The 16,922-nt window shown below is 32.6% G+C and overlaps 1 protein-coding gene across 5 annotated transcripts in view; it reads left to right on the top strand.

Moving 5' to 3' along the window:
- LOC126770820 (keratin, type I cytoskeletal 9-like) overlaps positions 1 to 16,922 on the top strand; it is a 97,828-nt gene that overhangs the window by 76,165 nt on the left and 4,741 nt on the right. For 3 of the 5 annotated variants that reach the window (XM_050490404.1, XM_050490405.1, XM_050490400.1), the window contains exons 1-2: positions 3,426 to 3,476; positions 13,902 to 13,969. In XM_050490404.1, coding sequence (XP_050346361.1) covers positions 13,909 to 13,969 — 61 coding nt within the window. In that variant the 5' untranslated portion in view covers positions 3,426 to 3,476; positions 13,902 to 13,908. Of the gene's footprint in view, positions 1 to 3,425; positions 3,477 to 3,497; positions 3,610 to 13,901; positions 13,970 to 16,922 lie in introns of those variants that run through there. The other 2 variants (XM_050490401.1, XM_050490403.1) reach the window with 2 other exon arrangements.

Raw genomic sequence — 16,922 nt, 5'->3', positions numbered from 1 at the left:
CTAGCGTACGTAACACACCTCTGGGGTGAAGCTATCGACAAGCATGGAGAATCGTTGGCTGTCAGCCTCGATATCTCCAAGGCTTTCGACAGGATCTGGCACAGAAGTCTTCTCTCCAAGCTGCCGGCTTATGGTCTGCCTGCTCAGCTATGCACCTGGATTGCCAGCTTCCTACACAAGCGTAGCCTTCGTGTCTTAGTTGATGGTTGCGCTTCACAATTCTATGTAGTGAATGCTGGGGTCCCCCAGGGATCTGTGCTATCTCCCACACTCTTTCTTCTGCATATCAATGATATGCTCTCTCTTGGGAACATACATTGCTATGCAGACGATAGTACAGTGCATGGTGGATACCACGGACGCGCAGTGGCTGGGCGAGCGGAAATTGAGGAGAGGCGGAAGGATCTTGTCATTGAACTCGATAGGATAACGTCCTAGCTCATCGCCAAATGGGGCTCTGATAATCTTGTTGAGTTTAATGCCAAGAAAACACAGGTATGCGCTCTCACGGCGAAAAAGTCAACATTTTCCCCTCTTCCCTCCCTCTGTGGTACTCCGCTGGTGATGCAAAGCAAAATCGCCATGCAAGCAAGCTGGTAAGGAATTCCATTTTTTTGGAAGGGCGACAAAGAAAGGAGTTGTCAAATTTCTTTGAGCGCGATGGAATTGATATCACAGTTAGGCGGTTACATCGAGAGCCAGCACGCATAGACTTATGAAGGAAGGGGGAAGCAGGAATAAGAGAGAATAATTCCTTAGAGCATGTTATTTTATAAGTAACAGCCTGTAAATGTCCCACTGCTGGGCTAAGGCCTCCTCTCCCTTTTTGGGCAGAAGGTTTGGAGCTTATTCTACCACGCTGCTACAATGCGGGTTGGTGGAATACACATGTGACAGAATTTCGATGAAATTAGACACATGCAGGTTTCCTCACGATGTTTTCCTTCACCGAAAAGCACGAGATAAATTATAAACAGAAATTAAGCACATGAAAATTCAGAGGTGCTTGCCCGGGTTTGAACCCACGTTCATCGGTTAAGATTCACGCGTTCTTACCACTGGACCATCTCGAATTTTTGTGTTATTTTATGTTGCTTTTTAATAATCTCTTAAACTGACGCATACTTTTTGCTTCTTTAATATTTTTTGGTAAATTCTTAAATCGTTTTGCTCCGTCAAACTTAACATTTTTCTTCCCAAAGTTAATAGTACGGGGTTTTGGTAGTTTTATGTTATTAGCGTTTCTTAATTTTATTCTTTATGATTGATGGTTTTTATTAAATTGTATTTCTGTGTGTTTATTTTTATCTAAAATTAATTGTAAGTTTGAACGACTTTCATTATTTTTTTATCTTTGTATTTTTTTTTAATTCATGTAAAAAAGTCGTAATTAAAAAATGTTGTAATAATTTGTTCTGCTTAACTTGTAATTGCGCTAAGTTTGTTGGGGCAGCTGTACCCAATATTTTTATTAAATAGTCTAAATGTGGTTTGATTAGGGATTTATAAATCGTATACTTGGCGTGGAAGACATCTAGTAATATTTCTTATAATTCCGTTTAATGATGCATTGTTTAATTTGTTTTTAATTTTGTCAAGATGTGGTTTCCAAGTTATTGTTTCTTATAAACAAATAAAAACACGAACACAAAATATCAGAGATATTATAATTATAAAAATTAAACGATACTTACCACTTTATTATCCATAAAAGTACCATAACCATAATATTAGGTCCTTACATATGAAATTAGCATTTTGTCGCACTGACCACTTTGATCTGAAAAATCTCCTCTTTGGTTAAGAATTCCAAATTCAAATTTATAAAGACGGCCAGAGACCAAAGTGGAAAATGAAGAATTAAAGGCTATTGTGGAATCGGATCCATCACAAAGCACTTCAGAGATAGCTGCAGGCTTCGAGGGAAGTGATAAAATTGTATTAATCCACTTGAAGCAAATCTGGAAAATAAAAAAACTTGAACGATGGATACCTCATGAATTGAGTGAATCGAACTTGCAAACACGCGTCGACTATGTGTTACTTTGCTCAACCGACACAATAATGAAGGGTTTTTAAATCGAATCATTACTTGTGATGAAAAATGGATACTGTACGATAATCGGAAGCGCTCGTCGCAATGGCTGAACCCTGGAGACCCAGCCAAATCCTGCCCTAAACGAAAATTGACTCAGAAAAAGTTACTTATGAGTGTTTGGTGGACTAGCGCCGGTGTCGTTCACTACAGCTTTCTAAAATCTGGCCAAACGATTACGGCAGATATCTATTGTCAGCAACTGCAAACCATGAAGGAAGAACTAGCTGCTAAACAACCGAGATTGGTCAATCGCACTAGGCCACTGCTACTTCACGACAACGCAAGACCACACACTGCACAACAAACAACCACTAAGTTAAATGAGCTACAATAGGAATGTCTGCGACATCCACCGTACTCCCGGACCTTGCTCCAACAGATTACCATTTTTTCCGAAATTTGGACAACTTCTTACAATGAAAAAAAATCAAATCCGATGCGGCAGTCCAAACCGCCTTCAAAGAGTTTATGGATTCTCGCCCCCATGGTTTTTTTAGTAAAGGGATAGGAACTAGGTTTTAGGAAGAAACTACCTATGAGTTGGCGAAAGTGCATAGATAACAACGCTTTGATTAATTAAATATATATTACCAAAAAAAAATTATATTCCTCCCGTACAAAACGCCAATTTCATATATAAGGACCTAATATATCTTTCAATTTAAAATCTGATAAAATATAATAGCTGTAAACAATATAATGTTTCTAACCGAATCTAACTGCACCGATTTGTCAAGTTGTCTGAACGTACAACGCAACTACTTGCTTTCCGAGGTATGAGATGGTACACACTTCCAACTTCTAGACTTCGGGCCGCTACTGAGAATTTTTCGACAAATTCACCTTATATTTAGCCACCAAACCAACGAGGCGATGCAGGCAGTTGTGAGTCTTGCAAAAAATAAAAGCTATAAAATATTGAAAAAAAAATGAAGTAAATTTACAAGTTTTTTTTTAATTATTTCATAAGCATAAAGAGATAAATCACCTCAGAGAAAATGTGCTCCTAACGTCTGTCAGTTTGTCATGAAAAGTAAAAACGATAAAAATACCTTTTTTAAATCGTAGTGGTTATATACTCTATGGCTGTTTCGAGATGGAACCGTGATATTTACCAAAATTAAATTTAGTAGTACAAATCTAAAATACATATTTAATTTTAATTTAAATAAAGACTAATTACAAAATTATTTATTTTGTACTTATTCTACGTTTCAATATTATATTGAAAGCAAATACTAAACGATTACATATAATTGTCAATGTCAAATGTCTACAAGCAAATTGCGGAATTAAATTGACATTTGACTTGCTGTGTAATGTGATTGTGTTCGTGTTGTGATTTGTAAAGTTGTGAACTTGTCCTCGAAATTCGCAGGTAGCTATTAAAATTCTATTTATTTTTTCTCATACTTTGTTCTTATTTATATTGAAGCCTAACATGACCTTGATATTATTTTTGCAACAAACTATCAAGACTAACATATTACAAGAAAGTGAAAACTAACTATGTAAGTAATTTATTTTCTCAGAGAAAATTTTGTTATATTAAATTGTTTACTTGCAAAGGTTTATTGTTTTGCTTATACATATTAATATAAGATCTAATTATAAACAAGAAAACGATCAAATTCCTCTCACTGTAAAGCAAATTCCGATAAACATGACTTTACTAAAGTATGACGCATGGCCATTTTTCATCTAGTAGTATGTTCAAATTAATGAGCCTTTGTCTTGCTTTACTTATTAAGTAAATATTTTAATGTTCGCGTAAAAAAATTAGATAAAATCTAAAAAACATATTAAAAACCTTATAGTACATAGATTCCTTTGATTTTGAGGAAAAACAATTAGTAATTTAATTAGATACCTATAAATGTAGATCGCATTATGTACCTATCATTGAGTATGAAATACTTACTGTTCTAAACCTGAGCATTTATTAATAATATCAAATAATTTTACTATTTACCATTTAACTTATTATCTATATATATGTTTATTGAAACTATTCTATTGAGTTCATCTATAATTGATAACATCATATATATTAAACAAATGTTTGTAATATTATTTTAAATTGGTATGTTGTTGGTAAGTTCTGTTGAACAAATTGTTTTGTTAATTAGCATACACAATCTGAGTTATATGTTCATAGCATAAGCATCATTTGAGCTACTTGTAATTGTGCTTTGGTTTAATCTCTTAACACTTGGTCTATTGTTGTAACCACGCCTAACAAAAGATTTATGCTTAGAGATAGAGAAAAACAGGAATATTAGTTACACCTTGAAAGATGGTATTGCTGTATTATAAAAAAAAACACTGATAGCCTTTGTACGTCATATTGTTGGCAGTGCTTTAAGTGAAGTTTTCAGCTTGTGATCCATTTTCTTCCTTCTATCAACTTTATCTAGACAGTTGATGTAATATAGAGTTGTAAATCATAATTCTACCACACCTGATATTCTTAGTCTTAGATTCTTTATTATAAACATAATCAAAGCCAACCAAAATAACTATTATGTTTTTCAATACTTTCACATTATTCGAAATCATTATCTTTGAGATTAGTTAAACTGCTATCACTTGTTCAGATGTAGATTATAGAGATGTAGTATCAAGAAACCTTATCTATACTTATATAATAAAGCTTCTACAGCTTTGTTTGCTTAAACTCGCTAATCTCTGGAACTACCCATCGGATTTGTTAAATTCTTTTTGCATTTGACAGCCTAATTCTTCAGGAATGTAAAGAATTCTTGAGCTGAGCAGAATAGCTTAACCGCATTTTGTCTGTGGCGTTGTTCTTTTTACCGTCTTTGTTAAAATTTATCTATAGCCTAATAATAAACCCAAATAAACATTTTTGACACCGATATCATTGTTCACCGATAACAATTGACGCGATATCATTGGTCGAGATCTTGAATAATCTATGATATTCACTATGGATTTGCGAAAAAATGGCGTTTAAAATGTTCGCGAAGTTGTAATCGGAACTTCGAAAGTTAAATTAATGTTGTTATAACTAGTTAAGTGGAATAGTGTTGTATTATAAATAAAGGTAAATTAATCAAGAACTGTTTATAGCGCGTAGTATAGCAGAACAATTAGAAAACCGCATGCAATTTGTAAATCTACGATTTGTTTACCTTTACTCCTACTCCGATTGGAATAGGGTAAAGCCACTTTTTTATTTTTCGCGGACTTGTTGCGAACACTTTTTTTTTAAATAATGCATGGCTTTTTCTTTAAATATTGCCATAAACACGTAGAATAAATCATTCTAAATTATATTATTTCTTAATAATATTGTGGAAGCATTTACTACTTTTCGGTAAGTTTTTATAGTATGTGCCTTCCACAGGCATTTCACATGTAGTAGTTTTTTAACGAAATATGACCTTATTACAGTTTCTCTATTTATAAAACATTATGGTAAATGGGAATCCTATTGAATTTATATCGAAAAGCACCATAGCGGTGTACGTATTTGAAACCTAATTAAAAACGAAACTTTACTGTTAAAACATAAAAAAACTAATAAGGCAATTTTCACATTGTTACAGCTTTTTATTTTACAAATTAGGCTTTTTTTAGTTTTCCTTACAAGATAGTATTTTAATTATTGGCTAAGATCCTGTTCTTTCTAGATTGATATTATTTCCAACTTCTAGTATCTGGCATCCTGTTCCAAGCGAGATTACCTAATTGGGCTTTAAGCTGAATGGTCATTTATCCATGCCAGCTAATGAATACTTTAAGGCATTGCACAATTAATTTAGTGGATTATTTCAAATAGTGGAGGAATAAGTATATTTAGTATTTTACTGGTGGTATATTTTGGAATATTATATATGGAATAAGTATATTTTACTGGTGGTAGGGCTTTGTGCAAGCTCGTCTGGGTAGGTACCACCCACTCATCAGATATTCTACCGCAAAACAGCAATACTTGATATTGTTGTGTTCCGGTTTGAAGGGTGAGTGAGCCAGTGTAATTACAGGCACAAGGGCCATAACATCTTAGTTCCCAAGGTTGGTGGCGCATTGGTGATGTAAGCGATGGTTAACATTTCTTACAATGACAAAGTCTATGGATGTTGGTGACCACTTACCATTAGGTGGCCCATACGCTCGTCCGCCTTCCTATTCTATATAAAAAAAATAGTATATAATAAATAGTTATTTTTAGACTAAGTATAGCTTATAATATAATTGGATTTTTTTTTTCTTTTTACTTAACTTTGCGGCAAATCTCTGAACTGAATGAAGTAACTATTTGGTATGCTAACAGTTTAAACCTTGGAGAAAAGTACAATTCCTTTTTTTAAATCAACAACTAAATGGGTATATATGAAGCTCAATAATTCTATCGAAGTCAAGGAAAAATTGCTTCTTATAAGTTTATTTATTTTTAGACAAAATGCCTCCGACAAAACTCAATGAGGCTATTGGGCTTTCGTCTAAATAACCTTGTCTATATATAACTATGATGACCTCAACAAATCTTATTAGAAAAAAGCCTTTGTAAATTGATTGTGCTAATTATCGTCTTCCGCACACATGTATGTGGAAACTGGATACTTGGTCTAAATAAAAAAGGGGAGTTTTGGAATATTAGCTATCTTATAAGGTTGTGGATTCCAAGAGTTGTACTCCAAGTCGGACAATATTTCTGAAAATAATTGTGACACCATATTTGGACCCTCCTAGGTCCTAAAGTGTCGACATATTTTTGACGGTTTGAATCTATTATGTATTAAAATGTGCAATATCTTAAATAAACCCTTCGCGTCATCATAATATATACATGTAATTACCGCTTATGAAAACGTCTAGTTTTATGAAGGAATACTTCCTTTCGAGTGTAGTTAGAACCTAGTACCCGATACAATTATGGCATTCTGCCAGCAACAGCTTGCTAATATCGCAGTAGAGTCAAATGTATACATAAGTCACGTTTCGCCAAAATGTTCAAAATGCTTTTCACAGAAATTAGACAGCTTTATGATAATTCGACCGATACGGATGTTACATAGTAAACTGATATTATGACGCAACATGTTAGATAAACATCTAATTAAATGAGTAAAAAAAAACACTTGAATGCCGATAATTGTGAACATGTGATGTTTTATAGGACAACTTACTTGTGATGTTATAGGTAAACTATTTGTAAAATATTTTATTAGACGCCACCGGCACAGATTTATTTATAAAAGCTAAATTGGAATATGTTAAACATAAATGTCCTAAATAAAGCCAACCAAGTAATAACAGCCAGTAAATGTCCCCCTGCTGGGCTAAGCCCTCCTCTCTTGAGAAGGTTCGTAGCTAATTCCACCATGCTGGCAGATTGTCCTTATAAACACAAATTAGGCCCATGAAAATTCAAAATTGCTTGTCCGGGTTCGAGTCGTGATCTTCGGTTAAGGTTAAGATTCACGTGTTCTAACCGCTAGGGTATTATGAATGATGATAATATTCCTTATTCAAAAGTCGCTAAACCGTATAATTTTCCCATATTGGGCTTAGAAATTGCGCCCAACGCCAACCTTGGCATGTAAGATATCCCTTAATTAATATACCCTTTAAACTGGAAGACAATAATACAAAATATTGATGTTTGGTGGTGGAATAATTAATAATTGTGTGGTCACTAGGCGGTCCTGACGGACGGTTGATTTGAAAAAAATGATATATTGCGCTCCAATTACCTGTCCGCATTAGCCTCATGAATGACTGGTTGTCAAGGATGTTTACGTGACGATCAAGCAACCTCTATGGACCGGTTCTGGTTTTGACTTGTTATGGACATAAAAATATAACTAAAAATAATATTTTAAAGCTTTTTAGTTCGTAGTTTTGTTTAATATATAAAATTATCTATTTCTTATCAAAATTGTTTTATAAAAACAATTTTTATTTTTGTTTATTTAATATTGTTAAATATGCCTTTTAACCGAATCAATTATAACGCTAAAGGCATTACGTAATATATAACGCAGTAATTACATATACATTATAAATTATTGCATGATGTGAGCGTTCACACCATTAACATAACGTGATTAAGTAAAATTAATATCTAGGAATGCTCCTGCGCGTACGCCTCGACTTCCGCTAAGGAGAAGGATTTAAAATAAACCTACCACGATGTCCAGTGGATGGTGGATATATATACAAGTGTTAGAATTTCTTGATGGCTTCGCCTAAGTGTTAGCAACATCCTTTTCCGTACCCTTGATATAGTGTAAAAATTTCAAGATCACCGGTTGAGTAGTAACGACGTGAAAGCTAAAATAAACAAATGTTTTTTTTTTTTTTTTTATAGAAAAGGAAGGCGGACGAGCATATGGGCCACCTGATGGTAAGTGGTCACCAACGCTCTTAGACATTGGCATTGTAAGAAATGTCAACCATCGCTTACATATCCAATGCGCCACCAACCTTGGGAACTAAGATTTTATGTCCCTTGTGCCTGTAATTACACTGGCTCACTCACCCTTCAAACCGGAACACAACAATATCAAGTATTGCTGTTTTGCGGTAGAATATCTGATGAGTGGGTGGTACCTACCCAGACGAGCTTGCACAAAGCCCTACCACCAGTAAAATGTGTGTTTAAACAATGTGTGAATGTGTGTTTAAACAAACAAACTTTCATATTCTATAAAAAAATAGTAATGATTAACACAAAGTAAGCACGTATATCCTCGCAAGTCTTCGATTATGATTCACTTATTGGATCATATTTGCTCTTCAGCATCTCTTAAATTGTATTAGTTTCCCATTATCGAAATATATTAAAACTTTATATAGCATTAGATATTTTTTATTAACGTTGTCGTAGTCAGATATGCCGTTCAGTACGCATTTATGTCAAAAAAATGCAATAAATAATTCTTATTAAACAAAATATTTCAATAAAGACGAAATAAAATGTATAATTTAACGCGTCGTATATCGTAATGATCTTGAAATAATAAGAGCAAATAAAGATAAAATATATATAAGCAGAACGTCTCTTTTATTACGTTCGTAAATATATGAATATATGTTATTAAATAAATTGATTAAATTTATTCTATAATTGTTCGCGTCCTCACCGGTTTAACGATCTCATGTACTTTAGGTTGTCTAGAAGAGATCGCCTTCATAAGGCTGATTTACATATCAAGTAATTAACTAAATTACAACTTAATTTGAGTTATGTACTTAATGCATGGAAACAGTAAATTTACTAATAAGTAGCAAATGTAATTAGAGGTCGAAGACCTTTAGGCACTTTGACATTTGAACCACATACACCAAGCCTCTCCTCCCTAGAGGGCCCTAGGCCGGTGCCTGGTTGGCCTTGGCATAAATCATGGGCTGTATACAACTATACATGCCTTGGCCAGTACTTGACACGAATTTTGCCTATCATGATTTTAATAAATATTAGTTAAATGCATAAGTTTGATCGTCCATTTTTAGTTAACTAAGGAGCTTAAGTATTAAGTATGGACGGTTACTAAAATTAAAAGCACTTAAAATTAAGCTAATACTTGACAACTTGATATGTGTAATACCAATAAGATCGCTTTTGTACATACCATTAATTTAATTTTTGTTTATAACTGAATTTAATTTTTACTTTTTTGGTCTGCATATTCTATTCTGTTTTAATACGTCATGAACCCTAATTCTATTTCTGCTAGTAAAGATGATTTCTTTTTTAAAACTAGTAAATATAAAATAAACCTAAACGTTTTTTGGATAATGATCATTAGTATGATCTATACACAGTTCATTATTATTACCAATTACATTACAAATCATAAATGGTTAAGCAGTACTTGAATTGAGATACTGCCTTAATTAAAATTGGAAAGAAAAACATCAGTGAAACGTAATTGAATTGACGAATAAGTAACTACAGTTTTTTGCCGGTTCTTCTCGATCGAAACATTTAATTTAATTGCTTCAATAAAGTATGTTTTGCTTGTGATCAAAATGAAGTAGCCTAGAAATAAAGATTGTATCATGTTAAATCCCTGCCTTAGACGGGTAGCGTATACTATGACTGGATTGAAGTCAAGTTGTAAAAAATTACTTTGTATTTTATCTCAAAAATGTAGACTCAAATTCGTTGAAAATCCCTTCTGTAACAAGTTTGGAATAAAAATAAAACTAAACTGACATCGGTCGCTTCAATTGGATTAGAATTCGTGCTAAATAAAAACATAAGCCGAGATGGCCTGGTGGTGGTAACAAGAGAATCTTAATGTGATACGTGAAACCGGTTTTATTCACAATTTTGTTCACAACAAAATATAGATTTGATTTATAAATACGATTGTTTTTTCTTAATAATAATTTGAACTTTAACCTCGCCGTTCATTATTACTTGCCATCTTTATTATTATCTATTTCAATTTTCATGTAAACAATCGTCATAGCAATTCTTATAGCAAAATCAGCTTAAGACGTTTTTGCGTTTGTACTGGTCCACCGTCAACAGATAAATAAATAAACAAATAGGTACTTATTCTTTTTTTTAATTTTTATAGGTACTTAATATTATACATATTAAACATAATTATTGCCTATTAAAGTATTATCTTTTCATATTTATTGTTACTTTTTTACGACGACGTAAGTTTTCACTATCATTACTTAATATAATTACTATAAATAGACTTAATTACAAAAGAATAATAAACAAAATGACACTTCTAACGCTTCTTGAGCGAGATCGAAGCATGTGATAGTTAGCTAGCGCAAACTGGTTTATTTCAGTTTTAGTCGCTGTATATATTACACTACTACAAAACCAAAAACGACTCCAAGCTGATTTATCCGTACGTTGACGGTTTTTGATTATGTCAGAAACCTTCACACCCGCGTTAACAACTGCTCTACAAAGATACAACTAAATCGAATGAAAACGTGGCTCTAATCAATAAATTTAACAACAAATAATAAATTTATATTGTTATTATCTTCAATAGTTTTTGTGAAAATTTACAATTCCTATTTTTTTTCAACACAACTATTTTTAGTGCATATTCGCAAAAAGCGATTACTTGTTATAAATATTGCTTATAATTTATGATTAATTAAATATAATTCGTTACGTAAACTTACTAATACGTTCAACTATTTCAACAGACATATAACGTAGTAAATTACCGCCATAGGAAATAAATCTAACGATTAAAGGTAGGAAAATATACAGGTCATTGACATTGACAAGAGGCATAGAGGAAGTGAAATACGAGGGTGACAGACGGGCCGTTAACAGGGACGTTACAGCTTCAAGTGATATATGAGCTGCGAAGTGGCTTGGTGCCTGTCACTTCAGTTCCGCTGCCGCACCGCGCCTGCAAAAAGATAAAAAGGATTCCGAAATACGTTTCACAAGTGGGCTGCCGGAAATGGATAGAAATTTACCGGGTACCGCTTTTTATGTCGGCCAATACTGGATGTATCGCTATCCAATTTCTGCTCTATGACGTATAATGTCCTTCAATCGTTTAGTTTCTGCTATCCTGGCTTTTATGTCCAAAGGACAGTGAAATTGACGATACAAGGGCTTTCGGAAATTATGTTTAGTTTGATAACATGATATGTTTACTGTTATACGATTCCAACCAGAAATTGGAAGGTTTTGTTAACGTTTTTTTATGTTTATAAATCTCAAGATGAGAAATAAAATGTAATTTGTCAGACAGCTGTCACGTTATAAATGACACCGCAGCATGTAGTGGCTTAAGTTGCCAAGATTCCAGAGCTCAACCGACGTTAAACTTAATACTATGTGACTTTTTGATTTAACGATGCTTTTAGATCTTTATAGAATTAAAAAATCAATACACTATTCTTTTACGTATTAAGCCCTTAATTAATTTAATATAGGGCTTCGGACTCTACGATTAATTGGACAATTTAGCTAGTCAACTTATAGCTTGATACATGTGTTCGGTATCTATAACAAATTTATTATATTTATGCATAGATACGCTTCGCATGACCACACCTCGGCCGCCTTCGTTTGACCTACGACATGACCTCACCCCACCCGACCTAATCCCAACCCTATATCACTGCGTTCAATGATTTAAGTTTAAATTACCGCAGTTCCATCGTCACGCAATATATTTTCCTTATATTAACTTTAATGTATAGATATTACAACTATCTGAGCGGTAATTCTGTTATCAGTTCATGTTGTTATTTAAACGAAAAAAAGTAAAACCCGTGTCGAATAATTTCTCCGAAACGAAATACCTACACTTAAATTTATCGATATTACAATTTTTCAATTTCTATAACTACGGTTCTAATTTTATCGTATAAAATAAAACTTAATTTTTTCTCCGATTGATTAACGAATACCAGTAAGAATTTAATAAAGAGAACTCGTGCCATAATCTGCGACCGTTTACTCACTAGAACAGTAGTTGGTAACGAGGTAATGCAGAACAGTTTCGGGGAAATTGCTCCGAGAATGTAGGTTGGTGTCATAAAGTTTCTAGCTGAGATGGACGTGTACAGAGTTGGAATACCTGCATATACCAGTTATTCAGTCTTATGTGCTCCGCGTCAAACTTTGTTAGGACTCTTTCGTCATTGTTCCGAGTTTCTAAGCATTCAACTAACAATGGGACCGTGCTGTTGGTTTATTTGAGCGACAGCTGCCTCTGATTATAGTTTGCAGTGCTTATTAGCTCGCTTGTGCAGAGGACAGCTAGACGCCTAGTGATGTAATGATGTCCATTGTTCATAACACATTGTCCGATATGTGGAAAATATGCATTTCTAGTTTTTTGAACGAAATGATTGTAATATTATCTTTTAATTGTTCAAATTTACATAAAAGAGATTATTCATAATTATCATCAATTGCATCCTTAAAATGCTACATAATCATATAATTAAGGTAAAACGTCGAAATCAACCAGTAGGACTATGTATACTAATATTATAAATGTGAAAATAACTCTGTCTGTCTGTATGTTACGCTTTTATGGCTAAACCACTTAACCGATTCTGATGAAATTTGGTATGAAACAATCTTGAACCCCAAGGAAGGACATAGACATACTTTACCCCTTCCCTCTAACACGCGGGCGACACCGCGTCGGCTGGTAAAACTGTAGTTTCGTAGAATAATTACTGAATTAATATAGAAAACAAAACTGTTGAACAATGTTTTTAAACTGTTGTTATAATATTAATTTACATTTTTTTTATAGTATGAGATTTTCAATTTTTCATGGAATACTACACTCTCGCATGACATTTAACGTGTTTCTTTTTATTTCTTATGACTTGATATGACTTGATTCAAATTAGCTGAATCTTACTGTGCTCACGCGCTGAGTATATCTGCTTGTAAATCGCAAGTACTAGTATCGTTATGATTGTAACAATGTAATAGTATTTATTATTTAAACCCGTAAACATCTTGCTGTCATATCGATTGTTGAACGTTATAGAAGTATGTGGATTGCATTGCCATATCATGGCGTCATTTTACATGAAAAAATACATATTTGTTCCAAATTTCTTCGTGATCGGTCAAACGATTTCGAAGTCTATTACTATCGAACAGATAGACTAACATCCATTTTATAATATCAATAGTATGCAGTTTGCACGTTGAATTAAGATTAACCATTATTTTTTAGTGTTATCTGTATTCAAATAGAACAATATAGGAGAGCTTTATTGCAAAGAAGTTATGTACAAAGTTCAGCTTATTCTATATTCAAATGAAAAATTAATTAAAGAATATTTTAATTTACAGATCGAACATGGACTGGAGGACTTCTTTAGTGGTGCTCAGCATCCTTTATCACGTTAACGGATTCTCGAGTAAGTCACATTTTATGTACGAAACACTTAATAAGGTTCTTTAAAGCTTTTGTCTTAAGATTTGAAGCTGGCTGTAGTACCATACCAATCATCATACTAATATTATAAAGAGGTTAGTTTCGTCTGTTTATTTGTGTGTTGCGATTTACGTAATATATAATTGATATGATACTTTTATACTATTTTAGTTTATAGTTTCCAAACCGACACAGATTATATTTTTTTAAATTTATTTATATAGACACACACAGAGCACAATCAGGACATACATTAAAATTACGAACTTACATACTTTTAAGTTCGATTAATTCCTAAACCTGTGTACATACAGTTAGTTACGCTTTATATCATAAGCAATGAAATTAATAAATAACTTAATTGCAGTAGTTAATATTTAAAAATCATTTATCAACAATGATTAATAATAATTAATGATGACAATAATTTTTGTAAACATTGTAAATTATCTAAATAAAAATAAAATATTATATACATTCAGCCATTTAAATGAATTGATTAAAAAAATAAATAATATAATTAAATAAAAAAATAAGCAAATTATAATTAAAAAATATAAAATCAAGTATGTACGTCTATCAACGATTCATTAGGTACAATCAATCAATCATTTTAATTTTAATTTTACTGGTGGTAGAGATTTGTGCAAGCTCGTCTGGGTAGGTACCACCCACTCATCAGATATTCTACCGCAAAACAGCAGTACTTGGTATTGTTGTGTTCCGGTTAGAAGGGTGAGTGAAGTGTTATTACAGGCACAAGGGACATAACATCTGAGTTCCCAAGGTTGGTGGCGCATTGGTGATGTAAGCGATGTCTATGGGTGTTGGTGACCACTTACCATCAGGTGGCCCAAATGCTCGTCGACCTTTCTATTCTAAAAAAAATCGTTGGATGAAAATTTTCGGAAATTGGAATTGAAAATGTCTGAGTTAATACGTCGTTGAGATTGCCGACGAAGTCGCAAAAAAATTGTCGGTTCAAGTACTTAAAAGGACGCAACCAAAACTATAATACATATGTGTATGTATATCAAATACAGTTAATCTTTATATGAAAGATTTGTAGGCCCCCAAAATGTTTACAGAATCGTCAGTGACGCCATATCTATCTTGTATTAACGTTTTAATTTTAATTGTTTTCTCTTGAATTCGAACCAATTTTGATAATATTACAAGAAGTGTAAATAAGCGAGTGAAAAAATACACGAAGGTTATTGTATATTTATATCACATTGTTTACAAAATAGAACAATAAAATGCCGTTCGTACCGCGCGAAGCCGGGTCGCCTAACGTGTATAAATAAAAATACACTGCAAAGATTAAGAACGACAGCGAGGCGCAGATACAGAATGAATAAAATATTTCCTGTTATTACCTTCCTTACTTTGCTACGTAATTTGACTCGCGTGTGACCTCTAGCTCGACCTTCATGTTTAAATAGAATAATGTTCCCACAATCAAAAACACGACAGATAATAAAATATATAGATTTCCCTACAACATTTTTGTTATTTTACAAGTAATAAAACTATGCTCATTATTAATTGCGTCTAAATTGACCGATAAAATAACGTTATTTTCGCATTTCCTAGAAGTAGATATTTTTCTGCGTCTTGTGATAAAAGGTTAAAAGATTAGCGAGACCTATTTATTAAGTAGAATATTAAGCTTTAAAAGTATAGATTATAATATATTTTTTTTAAGATTATAAAATATTATTGTATTTTTATTTTTTTACGAATGTGTTTTTTGACATATTCGCAATTCATATCATAATAATATTAACTCTGGTCAATACAAAATTATATTTTTAGATATGTTTTACACACAAAACAATTGCAACAATAAAATGACAAAGCAACGAGAACAAATAAATGGGCTGCTATTTAAAAAAATTAAGACCCTCTAAGAAAAATATCATACAAAGCAGCTAGACAGATAATATTTAGATAAACCGAGTCAAGGTAACAAAACGGATGGCGTGGTTGCACTCTGCATTAGATGTAATTTTGGCACTCAGGCACATATTCGACAAGAGCCCTATAAGATAGATATCCAAACATTACCTAATGCGATCATAAACCAACGACACCGCTCCTCAGATGAGAATGAGTTATGATTCGACCTTACGATGCTTTTTATTTTCTTTTATTACCTCTAAAGTCGAGTTGCTGAGTCGCAAACGCACATTCCACCATCATACATTTCATGCATTTGGCTTAAAATATTATCACGGGAAACTTTTATTTTTACTGATACAAATTTTACTATCCATAATATTTTTAGGGATTTCGTGTGTGAAATGGTGAAGAGTCAACGTACTCACTATCGTGATAGAAGTGATAAATCCCTATAATGCATTTGTTAGAAGAAAAAAAAACGTAAACAAGACCTAAACCGATTAGTTTGTACGTTTATAATATTATTTTGAATAATATAAGTTACATACCCTTTGATATATATACAAGATAATATAAAAATCAAGCACTTTTAAATTCTCATTTTAGAAGATTAAATTCGAAGTTACCAAAAATTCGAGAATAACCAAAAAAAATGTATAATTACTCCCTACCTTTTATATTATGTATATTAATTGATTATAATTATATTATTATTTATCCTCAACACGAACTGTACTCATGATCATAATTTTACATTGTAATGTTTTGATATAAAATGACAGGATATGTAAGGTTTTTACATTTTCAAATAGGGAATTCCAAATTTCGAAAATTAATTCCTCATGTCCTGTTTATGGATGGAAAAGTTGGATAATTAAAAGCCTGTAAAATTCTCATTGCCTCTTCCCTTCTCGAGGAATAGTTTTTACACATTTTACAATATCATCTGACACTTTTTCGTCTCTTGTTTCGAGTACAAATATTGAAAATAACTCAATTAATCTAATTAATTTAATGTAATGCCTATTTGT

The sequence above is a fragment of the Nymphalis io genome, chromosome 9 (genome assembly GCF_905147045.1).
Source record: "Nymphalis io chromosome 9, ilAglIoxx1.1, whole genome shotgun sequence".
Lineage (NCBI taxonomy): Eukaryota > Metazoa > Arthropoda > Insecta > Lepidoptera > Nymphalidae > Nymphalis > Nymphalis io.
This window is presented reverse-complemented; position numbering and strand designations above follow the sequence as displayed.